Source organism: Falco biarmicus, chromosome 3 (assembly GCF_023638135.1).
Source record: "Falco biarmicus isolate bFalBia1 chromosome 3, bFalBia1.pri, whole genome shotgun sequence".
Taxonomy (NCBI): Eukaryota; Metazoa; Chordata; class Aves; order Falconiformes; family Falconidae; genus Falco; species Falco biarmicus.
In genome coordinates this window covers 12,567,489-12,581,303 of record NC_079290.1, presented here as the reverse complement: position 1 = coordinate 12,581,303, position 13,815 = coordinate 12,567,489, and the positions used below count along the sequence as shown (strand labels likewise).

Below are 13,815 nucleotides of genomic sequence, written 5' to 3'. Positions count from 1 at the left end.
CTGTTGAAACAACAGATCCTCTAAGGATCCTTTCTGTGATGGCCTTCTAGCTCATGAGATCTTGCACATAGCTTGGATCGCCCCTGGTAACCATGACTTGAAGGTGACACAGTCACAAATATTGAAAATTATTGTGCTTGGAGAGCTAATTTTCCAAGAGCAGACCAGAACAGGCTGGCTTGTTTAGCTTAACAAAACATCCGACAGGACCAAATGCCCATAGAAATACCATCTCAGAGCAGGAAGAAGCAAAAGAAATATTTTATTATAAATGTGTTTTCTGACCATTACAACAGTGAGGGTCTGGAACAGCATCCTGCCAGCAGAGCCACAAAGATGCATATACATCAGACAAATTTTTCTCTTTAAAGAAGTGATAAGAAGTAATGATAAGGGTTGAGTCTTATAAGCTGAGGAGACCCTTTGCATGTGCTCATTGAGATTAGCAGTAAAAGCCCCTTGAGGCACCTAGACTGGCTTCGTTTGCATGAGCAACCCTAACCCACCCGTGACATCTTTGCACAGAGCTGGCACAAAAATGTAAGCTTGCAGAAAATCCTACCGTGATCTGAGATAACCAGAAGGTAAAAGAAAATAATCTCCTAGTTGCATTCCCTGAAGGCAAATATAAATGACACCCCTTTCCCAAGCTGGCCATGCTGGTGATTGATAGCAGTTTGTTTAAAACCCCTTATTTTCTGGGGCAGAAGCCAGATGTCTTGCTATTAACTACTCCTGCTCGCCAGGACAGCTTTTCTCCTCTGCTGTATATGTGTCAGAGTCTGTCACTGTCTCCTGGGTGTTTGTTTCTTTTTCAGGTTTGGATGTCATCCCCAAAACACAGTGACAGCTGTCATGACACTAAAAACACCGCTTCCCCTGTGTCCCCTCTCCCAAGAGCCAGGAGACTGGCAGCAGCCAGGAAAGATTAAAAACAAATTCTGGCTTGTTTTTGGCCCAGCTTTACAAGAACATGGCCCATTTGATCACAAATTTGTGCATGCACAGGTAACAGCATACAGCTGCTGGTTTGAATTCGTTGCATGGGAAGAGTTTGTGAAGCCCCTGTGGGTTTCAGGAAAACAGATATTCAGGTGGAAGAGACTCTACTGAAGCGTCCGCTGGGACTGAAGACACTCAGCCCTTTCTAAGGCTTCAGAGCATCCATGACGAAGAGCTATTTGTTAATGAGGCTTAGTTGTTTTGCCACTCACATCAGCTCATGTTGAGAGTGTCCTGGTGCCACCGGGAACACCACTGCCCACTGTGGGTTGGTGCTCCTCACTGGGAGCGGTGGCACAGCCTTCTGCAAACATCTCCCATCACTGCTGCCTCACAGCCACACGCTGAAATCCTGCCACTGCCCGGAGGAGGGTTTCGACTGGCAAAGTGCCACCCACCCCTGGGATTTCCCATAGGCAAGTGGAAAATCATTGTGCCTCAGCCTGTGTTTGTGCCTTGCCTGGGGAACCAGCCAAGCAGCAAAGGTGTGTGCCTAGCAGCAGAGCTCAAAGGAGGTGAAAAACTTCTCCCAGGCATCAGCGTGCTCCTCACCCTGCTCCTTGCAAGTCCAAAGGTACTGCAGAAGCAAAGGCACCAACATGAGCACCTTGACATCACTCAGTCTCCTTTTCCAGGCAGGCTTCTGTATCTTATTCCCAGATTATTGAGCAAAAGCAATTTCTTTTGCAAGGAGATGAAGAGAGGTTCATACCCGCCCCATTACAGCTGTTAACAAGACAGGAATGAACTCTACTGGTCCAAACAATGGTGAGTCCAGAGCAAGGATGTGTGTTGAAACAAGAGTCGGACAATGCTTCCGTACTGGTGTGCCATCACTGATGTAACTGAGGGCACATTAAATTGCCCTTGCAATGGGGAGGAATGGCCTGAAGGCTTGAAAAGCATCTTCTCCCCTTGTATTCAGAGACCTGCTGGCCAAAGGGAGCCTGTACTGGTCTTGTCCAGATGACTGGGTTAGATGTTTTGGACTCTGATTCATGGATTTCATATGGCTTTCGGTTGTCTTTAACATGGTGGATCTGCATGGATTTCAGCAATATGCCCACAAGGGATTAGTGCAAATTTGGTTCACCTCAAGGCACAATAGCCTTAGCCATATTTACTAAATGTATTCAGAAACTTAAAGCTCATTCAACACTAAAGATGTGATGCAGGACTGTGCCTGGAGGTACCGATGTGTGACAATTCTTGTCTGTTTAATAAGGGTTGAGTGGGGGAAGGAGATCAAGATCCAGACCAGCCTCAGACAGGGCACGGAATGATTAATTGACACACCTTGGGTTTTTTAAAACCTCATGACAAACTATAGAGTGGAGCCTCAGGGAATGGGGATGAAGGTATGCAGTCCATCTGTCCCATTCTTTTACAATACGCTGAGCATCCCTCTCGAGTTCAAGTGACCTGAAATGACTTTGCTAAATTGAGATACCGACCACCATGCTGTTTGCCTCCCTGCTCCCTCAACATATCTGCTTCAGGCACCCTAAATTTCCTTTCACCTATTTTTAGGGGATTTGCCTTGTTCTCAGATCTGGGGCCATACTGAATAAAGAGGCTTTGGACTCATGTCCCTCTGGAATTAGGGATGTGAGAGTTGTGCAAGAAAGCAATGAAGATATCTGAGAGAGGATGTGCTGGCATGTCAGAGGCAGCCGTTCCAAGTCATCCAAGGCCTAATGTGGAAAAACAGATCTATTTCAAGAAGGAAAAAAAGTGCACATGATAGGTTTTAGATGAGAAATAATTTGGGAGTGATATTGAAAATGATATCACTCCTGCTGCACTTCAATCCTGCCTAGTGCATTTTATAATTAATAACTACTTCAGATGAAGTGACTTTCTTTTGAATGTGCAGTATTAAACATTTAAATCCCTATCTGTAAATATAAGACTCTGGCAGATATCTCCATAAGCCTTGCAGCTACATGGTAATGTATATTTATATTCTAGATAGGTATTTTTAGCAAGAACTACAAGTTCTTTCTGTATTTGATTACATCAGAGCTCTGTTTTACATGAAATGCCTGGACTGCAAAAATACCCCTTTTTTTTTTTATTCTCTTGAAGTTCTGCAATAATTTCTGTCCTTATCTCTTTTTCTTTCATGCCCACCTGGATTAATGCACCTTCCAAGTGGGCTGTATGGTTTTCCCCCCCTCCTTGCCCTCTCAAAGAAGAAAAAAAAATTAACAAGAATCAAGCAGCAAAACACTTCCTGGTGTTTTCCACCTTGCAGCTTGAGCCAGCCTGCAACCAGGGCATGCCAGGGTAACTACCACCACTCATGGCTACACATGATGTGACCAGTGTCCTGCTGTGGAAAGCAGCTGCAAATGATCCCTGCTGGAAACTCTGTTCCTCTAAGTGTGAATCATGCTGTTTGTGTAGCTTTGCTCTCCCACGGCACCCGTTATGCTTTTGTGGTAATTGTGCCCAAGTCAAAACAGCAGGATTGAACCTGGGTCCTGATCCAGCCCAAGCCAAGGCAGGGTGTATACTGTGTTTCCAGAGGAGAAACTAGCTTTTGAAATGTCGACTCCACCTTCAAGACATGTGGAGCCCAAGAGAAAAGGCCACTCAAGGCAGACACATCACCCTGATGGCTGGCTGGAGGTAGCACTCAACAGGGCTCACCAGTTTGAATATCCTCACCAATACGGGTCTCCAAACACCTCCCTGAAAATTTAGTCTCTGGTGTGTTTTACTCTTTAATTTCTAGACAGACAAAAGTATTTGTAGATTTGCAGCTGAAAGGAGGTGATGCAGATCAGGGCTGCACATCTGTAGGGCTGCCCTACATTTGCAGAACAGCTGGAAGGTGATGTAAAAGGCAACTCCTTGGCCAGATAAAGCATAAGGCACCAAGGAGTGCTCTCACGTCTCTGGACATGCATGGAATGACTGCTGGGAAGAGCAAGCCCCCAGAGGGGCAGGTAAAATCCTTCAATACAGCAACAGCAGCATTGGATGCCACCTGCTGTGAAGCCTTATCTCACAGGACCGAGAGGCTGCAAGTTTTTTATGGCCCTTTGGAGACACATCTTTCTCTGTTCTATTTTATTCAGCCTATATTTAAACTTGCCTCTCCATATGTCCACTTGACCCAGTGACGCAAAAGTCTGCCAACTCCTTTGAGTCCCCTGGCAGCGTCCTGCATTTGCTGGGGCACTAGTGCTTGTTGGGTTTGACTCCTAGGGGCTAAATAGGAAGAATAAATAAAAGCAGTAACTAAAGCAGCAGCAAATCAGACTTCACAAGGGCTCCCAGTGACAACTGTTCAGCCTGTGGCTTATGGCTAACACTGTGTGAACAGATGAATATTAATGCAAAGGACATTTTGTATCCCTGACACTCTGTGTGAAGGGCTTTTCACTTGGCTTAATCTAGGAACATATTGCAAGTGCTTTGAAGCTAAATCCTGCCTTTGACTCTGGTTTGGCTACAATAGAAGCTCACTGCTCTGGCAATGGAGCCATTAACAGACAAGTCCCAGGTGACAGGAGATGTGCAGCACAGTGTGATACAGGATGCTCACAGCCAGCACCAGTGACACAAGGAGGCCAGTGGTTCCCATCTGCAGCATCTTTGCAGTGCAGAGCAGGTCCCCAGTGGCTGCTCCTGGCTGCCTGCTTGCTTTGCAGTGCTGAGCTCAGTTCTCTTTGCCTGCTGCAGGAGGAGCTGAACCAGGAAAACCTCCAGTTTCCCCTGTGCATTCCCCAAATGAGCCTCCTGTCCACTGGACAGTACTTTACTCTGCTGCCACTCTTCTCCCGATCCTCTTCCAGCAGGGACAGCTTTAAATCTATCCCTTCCAAGGAGTATTTTTTGTACTCCCTTACTTATTCCTTTCTGTAGCTTTTCCTCTCTCTGGCACAGGGCAGTTTGGCAGCTGCATAACCAGCCAGAGACATGACCTTCCTGCAGCCTGTGCTGCCCCATGGTCCTTCTTCTCTGGGTGAAGGCTGAGCACACAAGAAAGATGCTGCAGGTTGAAAACCAGAGGATCCAGCTTTATTTGCCAGATTCTCACCCAGAAGGGAACCCTCACCATCCCAGTCCCTCTGTATTCAGACCTTGCCCCATCTGCATGTACAACACATGGAGTGAAGTTCAGCCCCCGTTAACACAGCACAGGACTCTGCAGCCAGTGTGGAAAAGCAACTGAGGAAAGTGACTTACCCTGGAGCTTGAACCCAGAATAGAAAAGGGGATCTGGATCTAAGGATGGCAATGATGGTGGTTTGCTTCTGGCCTGACATGTCAGACTGTTTTGGAAGCAGGGAAACAGAGAACAGATGAGTAGGAAGTGGATGCTGGTGCTCTGTGTCTGCAAGAGTGGGTGTAGTATCAGCATTCGAGTAAATCCTGATCATTATTTGCTCAACGACATCCCCCACCCCACCCCCTGCCACCCCCACCCCCCACCCCAACCTCAGTATTGCAAGGGTGTTTCAGGGAAGCTGTCACTGTTTTAGTGAAGCACAGAGCATTTCCCTTCCAGAACAAAGGGGCTTACCATCCTCCTGAGCCCCAGGCTTGTGCTGGGCCCTCTGCCAAGGAATACAATGTCTTGTTAAAGTTTTCTTGCAAATGGTACTGAAGTAGACCTTGAGAAACAATTACCTCTGTGCAATGAAGAAGAAGAGCCCCCCTGCTTATTCCTTTGGTTTTCTGGTTTGTGTCTTACAGAAACAGAATGAAAAATGGGGAAAAAAATAGAGAAAACCAAACTTAGCCACAGAGGGTGTTACAGGGATGGCATGAACACACAAGGATGGTTCACAGGATGTACCCATGCTCCACTCCACCCTTGCTCTTGGAGGTTGCCTCCTGCTCCCCTGGATGTGCCCTGGCAGTAGGAACAGAGCAAACGGCAAGTTCCTTGGCTTTCCCCCACCGGAGAGGGCTGTCAGCTGGGCACACCTGGCTCATCTCTATCTGCTTCCACTCCATCTGGGTTTACAGCAGACAGGGCATCAAAATGAATCTTACTGCTGCTCCAAGGGAAAATGGAGCAAATCCCCAGCTGGGACCCTGTAGTGCTGCTAACCAGTGTGAGTAAAGCTGTTGGCTTTTCCCAGAGCTGAGGGTCTGGGATAGTCATTACTTTGCCTTTCCTGTGGTCCCTGCTGTGAAGGGATGGGGGAGGGCAGAGTAACAGAAGTCGCTTGAAATGATCTGTAAAACATCTGGGAAGGGAAATCCAGGAGCTCTGATTGCAACCCAAGCTCAGGCAATTTTGTCTAGCCAAACTCCCAAATTTGCTTTTGCAGGTCTAACCTGCCCTGGCCTGTTAGTCCAGGGCATTTTGAGCTTTCCAGAAATACATCCCATCTCAACACATGAAGACTGAGCCCTTCTGAACTCATTCCATAGCTTATTCTAGACAGAATTAAGTGCCAGCTTTCTGCAACTGCAAGCCACACTCTGCTGGGCAGGTAGTAAGTGGGGACCAATATCCACCTGATGCTCTGACTCAGGAAATTGCAGCAAAAATGGAAAAAAAAATAAGCCAAGCTCCTGGTGGAGGATTGGAGGATTTTTGGGGGGTTGTACACAGAGGTTTAACAGAGGCACAAAGGCACAGGTTGTATGAGAGCTGGGGGACACCTGTGAAAAAAAGTACTGTCTATGTTCAGCATGTGTAGAACCCCGTGCTCTCGCTGAGGATGATGCTAGAACACCAGCCTTGATGGCACTGCCCAGTCCCTCTTGCTGCACAGAGCTGCAGTGCTTCATCCACTGCTGCTCCCCACAGAGGAAAGCTGCAGCGGGAGATGCAGATCCTGAGGACCAGAAGCGGCTGAAGGTGAGGAATGTTCTGCTTAGCAGCTGGAAACTGGAAATTTGAGGGTTTTAGGTCCAGGTGCCCAAACTCATGGCTTGAATCCACTTGATAGGACTGAAGATGAGTGTAGCCACACATCAGTGAAGAATATTATTCCCAAGGCACCTGAGAGTTCAGGAGGCAGCTTGTCGGAGAGAGGAGTTGGGGTGTTTTGGCTGGAGTGTGGGCACTTGTGATGTTACAGAGCACTCTGAAGGAGCGTGCCAATGACCATGGCTGTCAGACCCAGTGCTGCAGAGCTGCTTCGCACCCCATCGCTGCTCCTGGTGTCATCAGTGCAGAGATCAGTGTAGCAGCATGACTTGGGTCTGGTTGCTCCTATCCCATCATAGGAGATGCACTCCACATCACAGCTTCTGGTCACGGTGATGTTGCCAAAAAAGGGGTAACCTGAAACAGGCAGATTGGAGAGGGGGAGAAGGATTAGACAGAAAGAAATGGTAAAGGAAAGTGCAGACATCTGGCATTGAGAAACGCTGGCTTTGTACAATAGAGGGGAACTAAAAGTAAAGTGTTTATAGGTAAATAAAGGCAAATAAATTGTTGAACATCTCTAATCCACGGATGCCTGTAATCCAGATTACTCTTTGTAGGAACGTGCCTGCCAGTTCTCCCTGTGACCCGCTCTCCCCCTCCTGCTCCTTCCAGATTTATTCTAGTACTGCCAAGGGACAAGGGCAAGTCACAAGTCCCTGCCTATTTTGTTCAGGTGAGCTGCTCCTGCAATGGCTCTGCATGGAAGGTGTCAGTGTAAAGAAGCACTGCTGTAATGCTGGCACGGTCACTGGTGAGATGGTGTTTGTTAGGTGGAAGGGTCTACAAACAAGGACAGAGCCCCTGAGTTTCTGCAGTGTGTTTGCACACATCTGTAAGTCCAGGGTCCACAAGGACTGAGGGATAGGAAAGGCAAAACAAACAGAGTAAGCAGAGTAAGTCCTGTATACTTCACTATGAGGCTCTGAATCGGATTGATTACTCTCCTTCCTACCCTGCAATTGGATAACTTCACCTGAATTCTTATAGAGAAGTTAAAGGACAATACTAGTTGTGACTGGGAGAGGGAGAGGGAAGCATGGCTGTTAAGTTGAGGAATGTGATTCTGTCCCTCTGCTCTCATGAGACCCCACCAGGAGCACTGCATCCAGCTCTGGAGTCCACAGTAGAAGAAAGACATGGACCTGTTGGAACAGGTCCAAAGGAGGGGCGTGAAGATGATAAGAAGGCTGGAGCACCTCTCCTGTGAGGACAGGCTGAGAGAGTTGGGGTTGTTCAACCTGGAGAAGAGAAGGGTCCAGGGAGACCTTACAGCAGCCTTCTAGTATTTAAAGGGGGCCTACAGGAAAGATAGGGTGGGACTCTGTAAAAGGGCATGTAGTGAGACAATGAGAAATAATGGTTTTAAACTGAAAGAGGGGAGATTTTAGATAGATATTAGGAAGAAATTCTTTACGGCGAGGGTGCTGAGACACTGGAACAGGTTGCCCAGAGGATGTCCCCTCCTTGGAAGTGTTCAAGGTCAGGTTGGATGGGGCTTTAAGCAAGGTGGTCTAGTGGAAGATGTCCCTGCCCATGGCAGGAGTGTTGGAACTAGGTGATCTTTAAGGTCCCTTCCAACCCAAACCATTCTGTGATTCTACAATCTCTCCCCATGAGCATTCACAGCAATCAATGAAACTTACCTGAGTCTACGGAGTGCAGCGTCGTTGTGCACACGGTGGCTTTCGGGGGGCACTGGGTGGCTGTTCTGCACTTAGCAATGTCCGTTGGTTCCTTGCACGTGTAACATCGTAAGGACTGGGCTGCAGAGGGGAACAGAATGAGTTTGAGGTGGTCACAGCAGCGAAGACAAACAGCTTCTCTGCTCTGTGGTGGGGACTATGTGATGGTCGGTGCTTCATCCCCCCCTTGATCAAGATGCAGTCTCAGAAAGTAAGCACGTCTGGAGGCAATGGCAAGCTTGGATATGTTGGGGGGAAAGACCAAACCCCAGCACCAAAGGACAGGGATGGTGTTGCGGGAGTTAAGTGTGATCACCACCTTGGGGGCTCAGCAGCCCCAAACCAGCAGGGGTTTAGAGAGATCTATTGTTTGAGCAGCGTTGATGGGAACTTTGCATCCTCTGCAAGAAATGCTGTAACACAGAGCAAAATATCTCCTTCTGTTGAGAGCAGCATTTACCACCACTGAAAGACTGGCAGTTCCGCCCGTCCCTCCACCCACAGTGACGGCTCCGTTGCGCTTGTTTAGAGGGATTTCTGCAGAACCTAGCAACTAAGAGCAGAATTTAAATTTCAGAGTTGTATCAGAGATTCTAAGGGCTGACTGTGGCCTAAAAAGCACTTTCATCAGGGGCTACTGCTGCTTCTTAAAAGAGATGATGCTATAAACCTCTTGCTGCCTGCCTGCCTACGGAAGGACGCCTTTACATATGCAAGCATTGATCACAGCAGTTGCTCAAAAGTCTCGGGATGAGACCTGTCCGACCGCAGCAGGCAGATACCGAGCGTGCGTTTCTCCGGAGTCGTGCTGGTGTGGCTTGATGACAGAAACCAGCCTAAGTTGAGTATTTTCTGGCGTACCTGCCTTCTACCAGCACAGCAGCTGAAGCGCCACCCAAATGCATCCACTGCCATCTATTGGCAATATTGCAGAGAAACAAGGTTTTCTTACAGTTCTGCAGCATCTGCTATCAGAGAGGAACCCCTGGGACTTCATGATAAGGATAAACATTTCTGAAGGCAGTTGTTCGAACACCTCACTCCAGAAAGTGTTTTCAGGGCATCTGCTTCTTTTAGCACCTCCTTTGGAAAATCCAGCTGTGAAATAGAGCCTACAGGGTGTAAAAACTTTCTTTGTGGTCTTTGCGGAGGTAGGAAGGACTTTTTAATGTGAGCAGTGATGGTGTTCTTGTGGCCATATCCTTTGTGAACAGGTGCAGGGAAGCCACTCCCGTTTACCCGAGCTGAGGACTTTGGTAGAACCCTTCCAAATGGCCCATGAGGAGCTGTTTTATACTTTAACATGTAGTGCCCACTGAGAAAGAAAATGCAACATTGTCAACCTGACAAGTATATGGATGTCTGTGAGTGTGTAGGACTGGGTAATATGTGGATCATAGAATCATAGTTGCGTTTAGATTAGAAAAGACCTTTAAGAACATCTAGTCCAATTGTTAACCTAGCACTGCCAAGTCCACCAGTAGATCGTGTCCCTAAGTGATGGAGCAGTGATAACTTAAAGCATCTGAGAAACTGATCTGCAGCCTTCGGGTTGAGTGTTTCCTCACCATTCTCATGGGTGAGCAGGGCAGTGCCATGGGCTCTTGGGGGAGTTACTTCCAGTTAAGAGCAGGCTTAAAGAAGATAATCCTCAGCCCCTTTATCTTTCACCGACTCTGTGTGGGGCACTCAGTGGACACTTGTTTTGTAGGAAGGGTTCAGTGGAAGAGGAAACCCCAAAATCATAAGGATGAGAGCAGAAGAACTGAACATAAAGGACAGTGCTGTGTCCTGATCTGAGGCCAATAATTCACCATTCATCTCTGTCCAACAGTACTTTCTACTCCTTGATATTAAACCTCTGGAAGATGGATGGTCACAGACATATTCCTCAGCTGCAAGAAGTGTGCCTGGACTAGTTGCCTCGCACTAGATCATCCCAGAAAAGTAATTTCTGCCCTATTCTCAGCTATAAAGCAAAAGATGGTGTTGCCTCTCTGTTTCCACAAAGTGCTCTGAGGCCTGTGGGTAGAAACCTGCTCCGTCAGTTCCTCAGCAATCCCAATAAATCCAGGACAGGACTAGGCCCAGAAAGACGATAAGAAGCATGTAATACTCCACCTGTGAAATATGTTGAAAGAAATGAAAAAAAAAAACCAAACCCAAACAAAAACCAGCAGGTACTGAAATGTAAAAAAAATGTGGTAGCTGTATAACAGTCCTGGTTTATAAAAACACCTGTCTGGGTTCAGCCCTGTCGTGGATTTGACCCAGAGCATGTCCTTCAGCAGACAGTTGGATCTGCTTTAGAGACAGGTGGAAGGAGTAACGAGGGTAGGGGGATTTAAAAAATAACGCAGCTTGAAGAAAACTACCACGCACAGACAATTGCAAGGTGTATGACTTTCAGCCTTCTTCTACTTGCAAACCTTTGAATGATCTCCATGTAGCCATGCCTCCAGCCCCTCCCCAGCCACCTCCCCAGATGGAGATGTTCAACCCCTGTCCAGGCTGACTTTCCTCTGAGATCTTTCAGAGTCCCATGAGAGGAGCCTGGGGATCTCTAGGGCCCATGGGCCATTGGTTAATACCCACTGGGTTGGTGTCACCCCAAGGATGACTCTGTTCCAGGCCAAGGATGTATTTGCAGTGGGTCACAGATAGGCGAAGTAAGAACATAGCTATGAGCAGAGCCAGCTGCCAGCTTGCCCAAGACCCAGACCTATCAGAAACCAAATGTAAACAGACTCAGGAGAACTGCCTGTCTCTGCCTATATCCTAAACTCTAGAAATCAGTGAAAACACTGGAGCTGCTGGTTCAATGAACCTTTCCAAAAATCATTGGAGTTATTTCTCATATCCTCACTCATACCTATACTGAAGCCTCACACTCTGGTTTTCAGAGCTTCCAGCAGCCAGCTGGGAGGTTTTAGGGATGGCAGGATCTCAGGATGAACATAATCCATCCCATCCTGAGGGGACACATTGGCAGCTTAAAAACTTGTACTGCCCTGTGCCATGTGGCTGTCATTCACACCTTAGGCTTACCAAGCAGTGTGTCAGTCCCCTCCATCCCACAGTATGATCTGAACAGGGTCGGGTGACAGGTGGCAACCCATGCATCCAAATGATGCGCTCTCCGTGAGGCGTTAAGTCTCTGCCCACTAGGAGTGCATATCCCCTTTCCCATTCACCCTCTCCCATGACCTTCTTAAATACATAAAGGCATTATTTTCCCTACCTGGGGATTATCAGGTCTTTCTGCATTGATGCCTTCCCCCTCCCCTCCCAGGCATTTCCCAGGTGGTCCCTGGGGAATGTAGCAGTCTTACCCGACTCCATGTATGCCAGGCCAAGCAGCAGCCCAACCAGAAGTGTCTTCATGCTGAAAGCAGATCCGTGCAGTCAGGGCAGTAAAGGAGAGCTGCTCCCGGGGACCTTTATATGTTTTCCCACCCTCCACCTCCTGCTGATCCTGTGGGCGGATTCCCTCAGGGTGATCAGGGAAGAACTCAGCCCCAGTCCGGATTGGGATTTATGGAGGAACAAGTTCCTTGAGGAGGTGACGTCACCACAATGAGAAGACTCCTGCATACATCGGCTCTTCTTCAGGTTTATGTCCTGCGGCTGGTCCCATGGAAAAGGAAAAACACGGCTTGCTCTGCAAGAGGTGGCCCCATGCCAGTGCTTGGATGGGGAATGTGACAAGGTATGTTTGTTCCTTCCAGTCTGGCTCTGTGAGCTGACAGCTGGGCTGTGTCATGCGTGCTGCATTGGGCAACAAGAGTTAAGATGTAAACAGCAGCAGGCTGGACTTCCACACATGTTGGCTCAGTCTCACCAAAGCCTGTGCCGTGTTTTCGTGCCTACTGCTCTTGGAGCTGGAGGGCAGGAAGCTGGTGTGGCTGGGTTTGCCCAAAGCATGTATATTTTCCTAAATCCAGTGCAAAGGCAAGTTCAGTTTCTGGCTTCCAGGGGCTTAGTTATTAACTAAGGTGCTGAGCTGTTGGGCATGGGAGTCACTGAAAGGCCAGTGGGCGTGAGCATGGGAGATGGTGCTTCCAAGTCTGGGATTTAGATATGTCATTTTGTTTCAGGTCCTGGGTCATACTGGCAGAACAGGGTGCTGTGCCTTCTTTTGAAAAGCTATCAGCTCCTTGGCAAATCTTATTCTGAAGCTGGGAAATAAACCCAACATGGAGAAATGGATCAGTTTTCCCACTGCAGTACCTCCCTCATAGAAAATTTCACTTCATGCATTTCAAGGCAACTTTCAAACAATAATTATATTTTTTAACCTATGTACTTGTGGAAACAGCTTTAAAAGCTTGCAGAAAGGGAAAAATGCTTTGCTCTTCCCTTTTGACTGAGTCAATGACATTTTGCACTTCACAGGAAAAGCTGATAGACTTTGTGTTGGGTTTTTTGTGGCCCAGGATGGAAAACCCCAGCGTTATGCAATTTCCCATAAAACAGCTGAATAAGCCAAAGAAGAAAAGTTTGTGAATCACTGTGAAGCACTCAGAGACCTCAGGGATGGAGACAAGGTGAGTGCACAAGCTGATTTAATAACTGGGAGTTTGCTTATCACGGGCTTGTTGCAGCAATGCACGTGGGCATTGCTATCGTACCCAGCAGCCTATCCTTTTTCCCAGTTTGAGAATGGGAATTTTGGGAAAATGTTGCTCCCTGAAAGGTTCTCAGTAACTTGAGAAGCATTGCTAATCAAAATTTCAACAGTCATGGATGAAGCAAAGCCAGCCAAGCTGGGGCAGTGGGATCAGTACTGTGCTGTGGGAAAGGGAGGGAAAAGACACGTACCTTAATGCTCGCTTAGCTGTGAGAGTGAAAATCACCATTTATCTTTATTTTATCTTGCTGTGCTGTCAGAGACCAGGTACATAAAGAAAAACAGCACAAACATCTCTGGGTATATAGGAAAAAAACTCCACTCTGTGAAAGCTACCAAACCTGGTTACATCCAGTTCCTTTCTTGTAACTGGGTAGTTCAAGGCACATTTGAGCAATATCTTAATTAACAGCCATGAAACTGGAAGAGATACAGTGCTGTAAGTATTCAAGATGGTTATGCCTCAATAGGTAAGCACAGCAGGGCTGGCATTCCAGTGTTCACAACACTAAAGGGCTGCTTGGCAGCTTGTGTAGCTTGCTGAAATGGAGAAGTCCACACAGGCATGTTGTAATGGTCTGCCTGTACTTGAAAAG

At 47.5% G+C, this 13,815-nt stretch overlaps 1 protein-coding gene across 1 annotated transcript; it reads right to left on the bottom strand.

The window, feature by feature from the left end:
* Nucleotides 1-6,547: 6,547 nt before the first annotated feature.
* Nucleotides 6,548-12,288, bottom strand: LOC130146965 (secreted Ly-6/uPAR-related protein 1-like). The gene is made up of 3 exons (XM_056333631.1): nt 11,922-12,288; nt 8,551-8,670; nt 6,548-7,261 (listed from the first exon to the last, which is right to left on the bottom strand). Exons 1-3 carry the CDS (start codon nt 11,971-11,973, stop codon nt 7,050-7,052), a joined length of 384 nt encoding a protein of 127 aa, XP_056189606.1. The 5' UTR covers nt 11,974-12,288; the 3' UTR covers nt 6,548-7,049.
* Nucleotides 12,289-13,815: the final 1,527 nt, after the last annotated feature.

What these genes read in the sequence shown, in the direction of transcription:
- LOC130146965 (XM_056333631.1), bottom strand. Translation starts at nt 11,973, where the DNA reads ATGAAGACACTTCTGGTTGGGCTGCTGCTTGGCCTGGCATACATGGAG. An exon ending in CCTGGCATACATGGAGTCGG is followed by an intron (nt 8,671 to 11,921) that starts GTAAGACTGCTA and finishes TCCCCTCTGCAG; the next exon opens with CCCAGTCCTTACGATGTTAC. An exon ending in GCTGCACTCCGTAGACTCAG is followed by an intron (nt 7,262 to 8,550) that starts GTAAGTTTCATT and finishes TGCCTGTTTCAG; the next exon opens with GTTACCCCTTTTTTGGCAAC.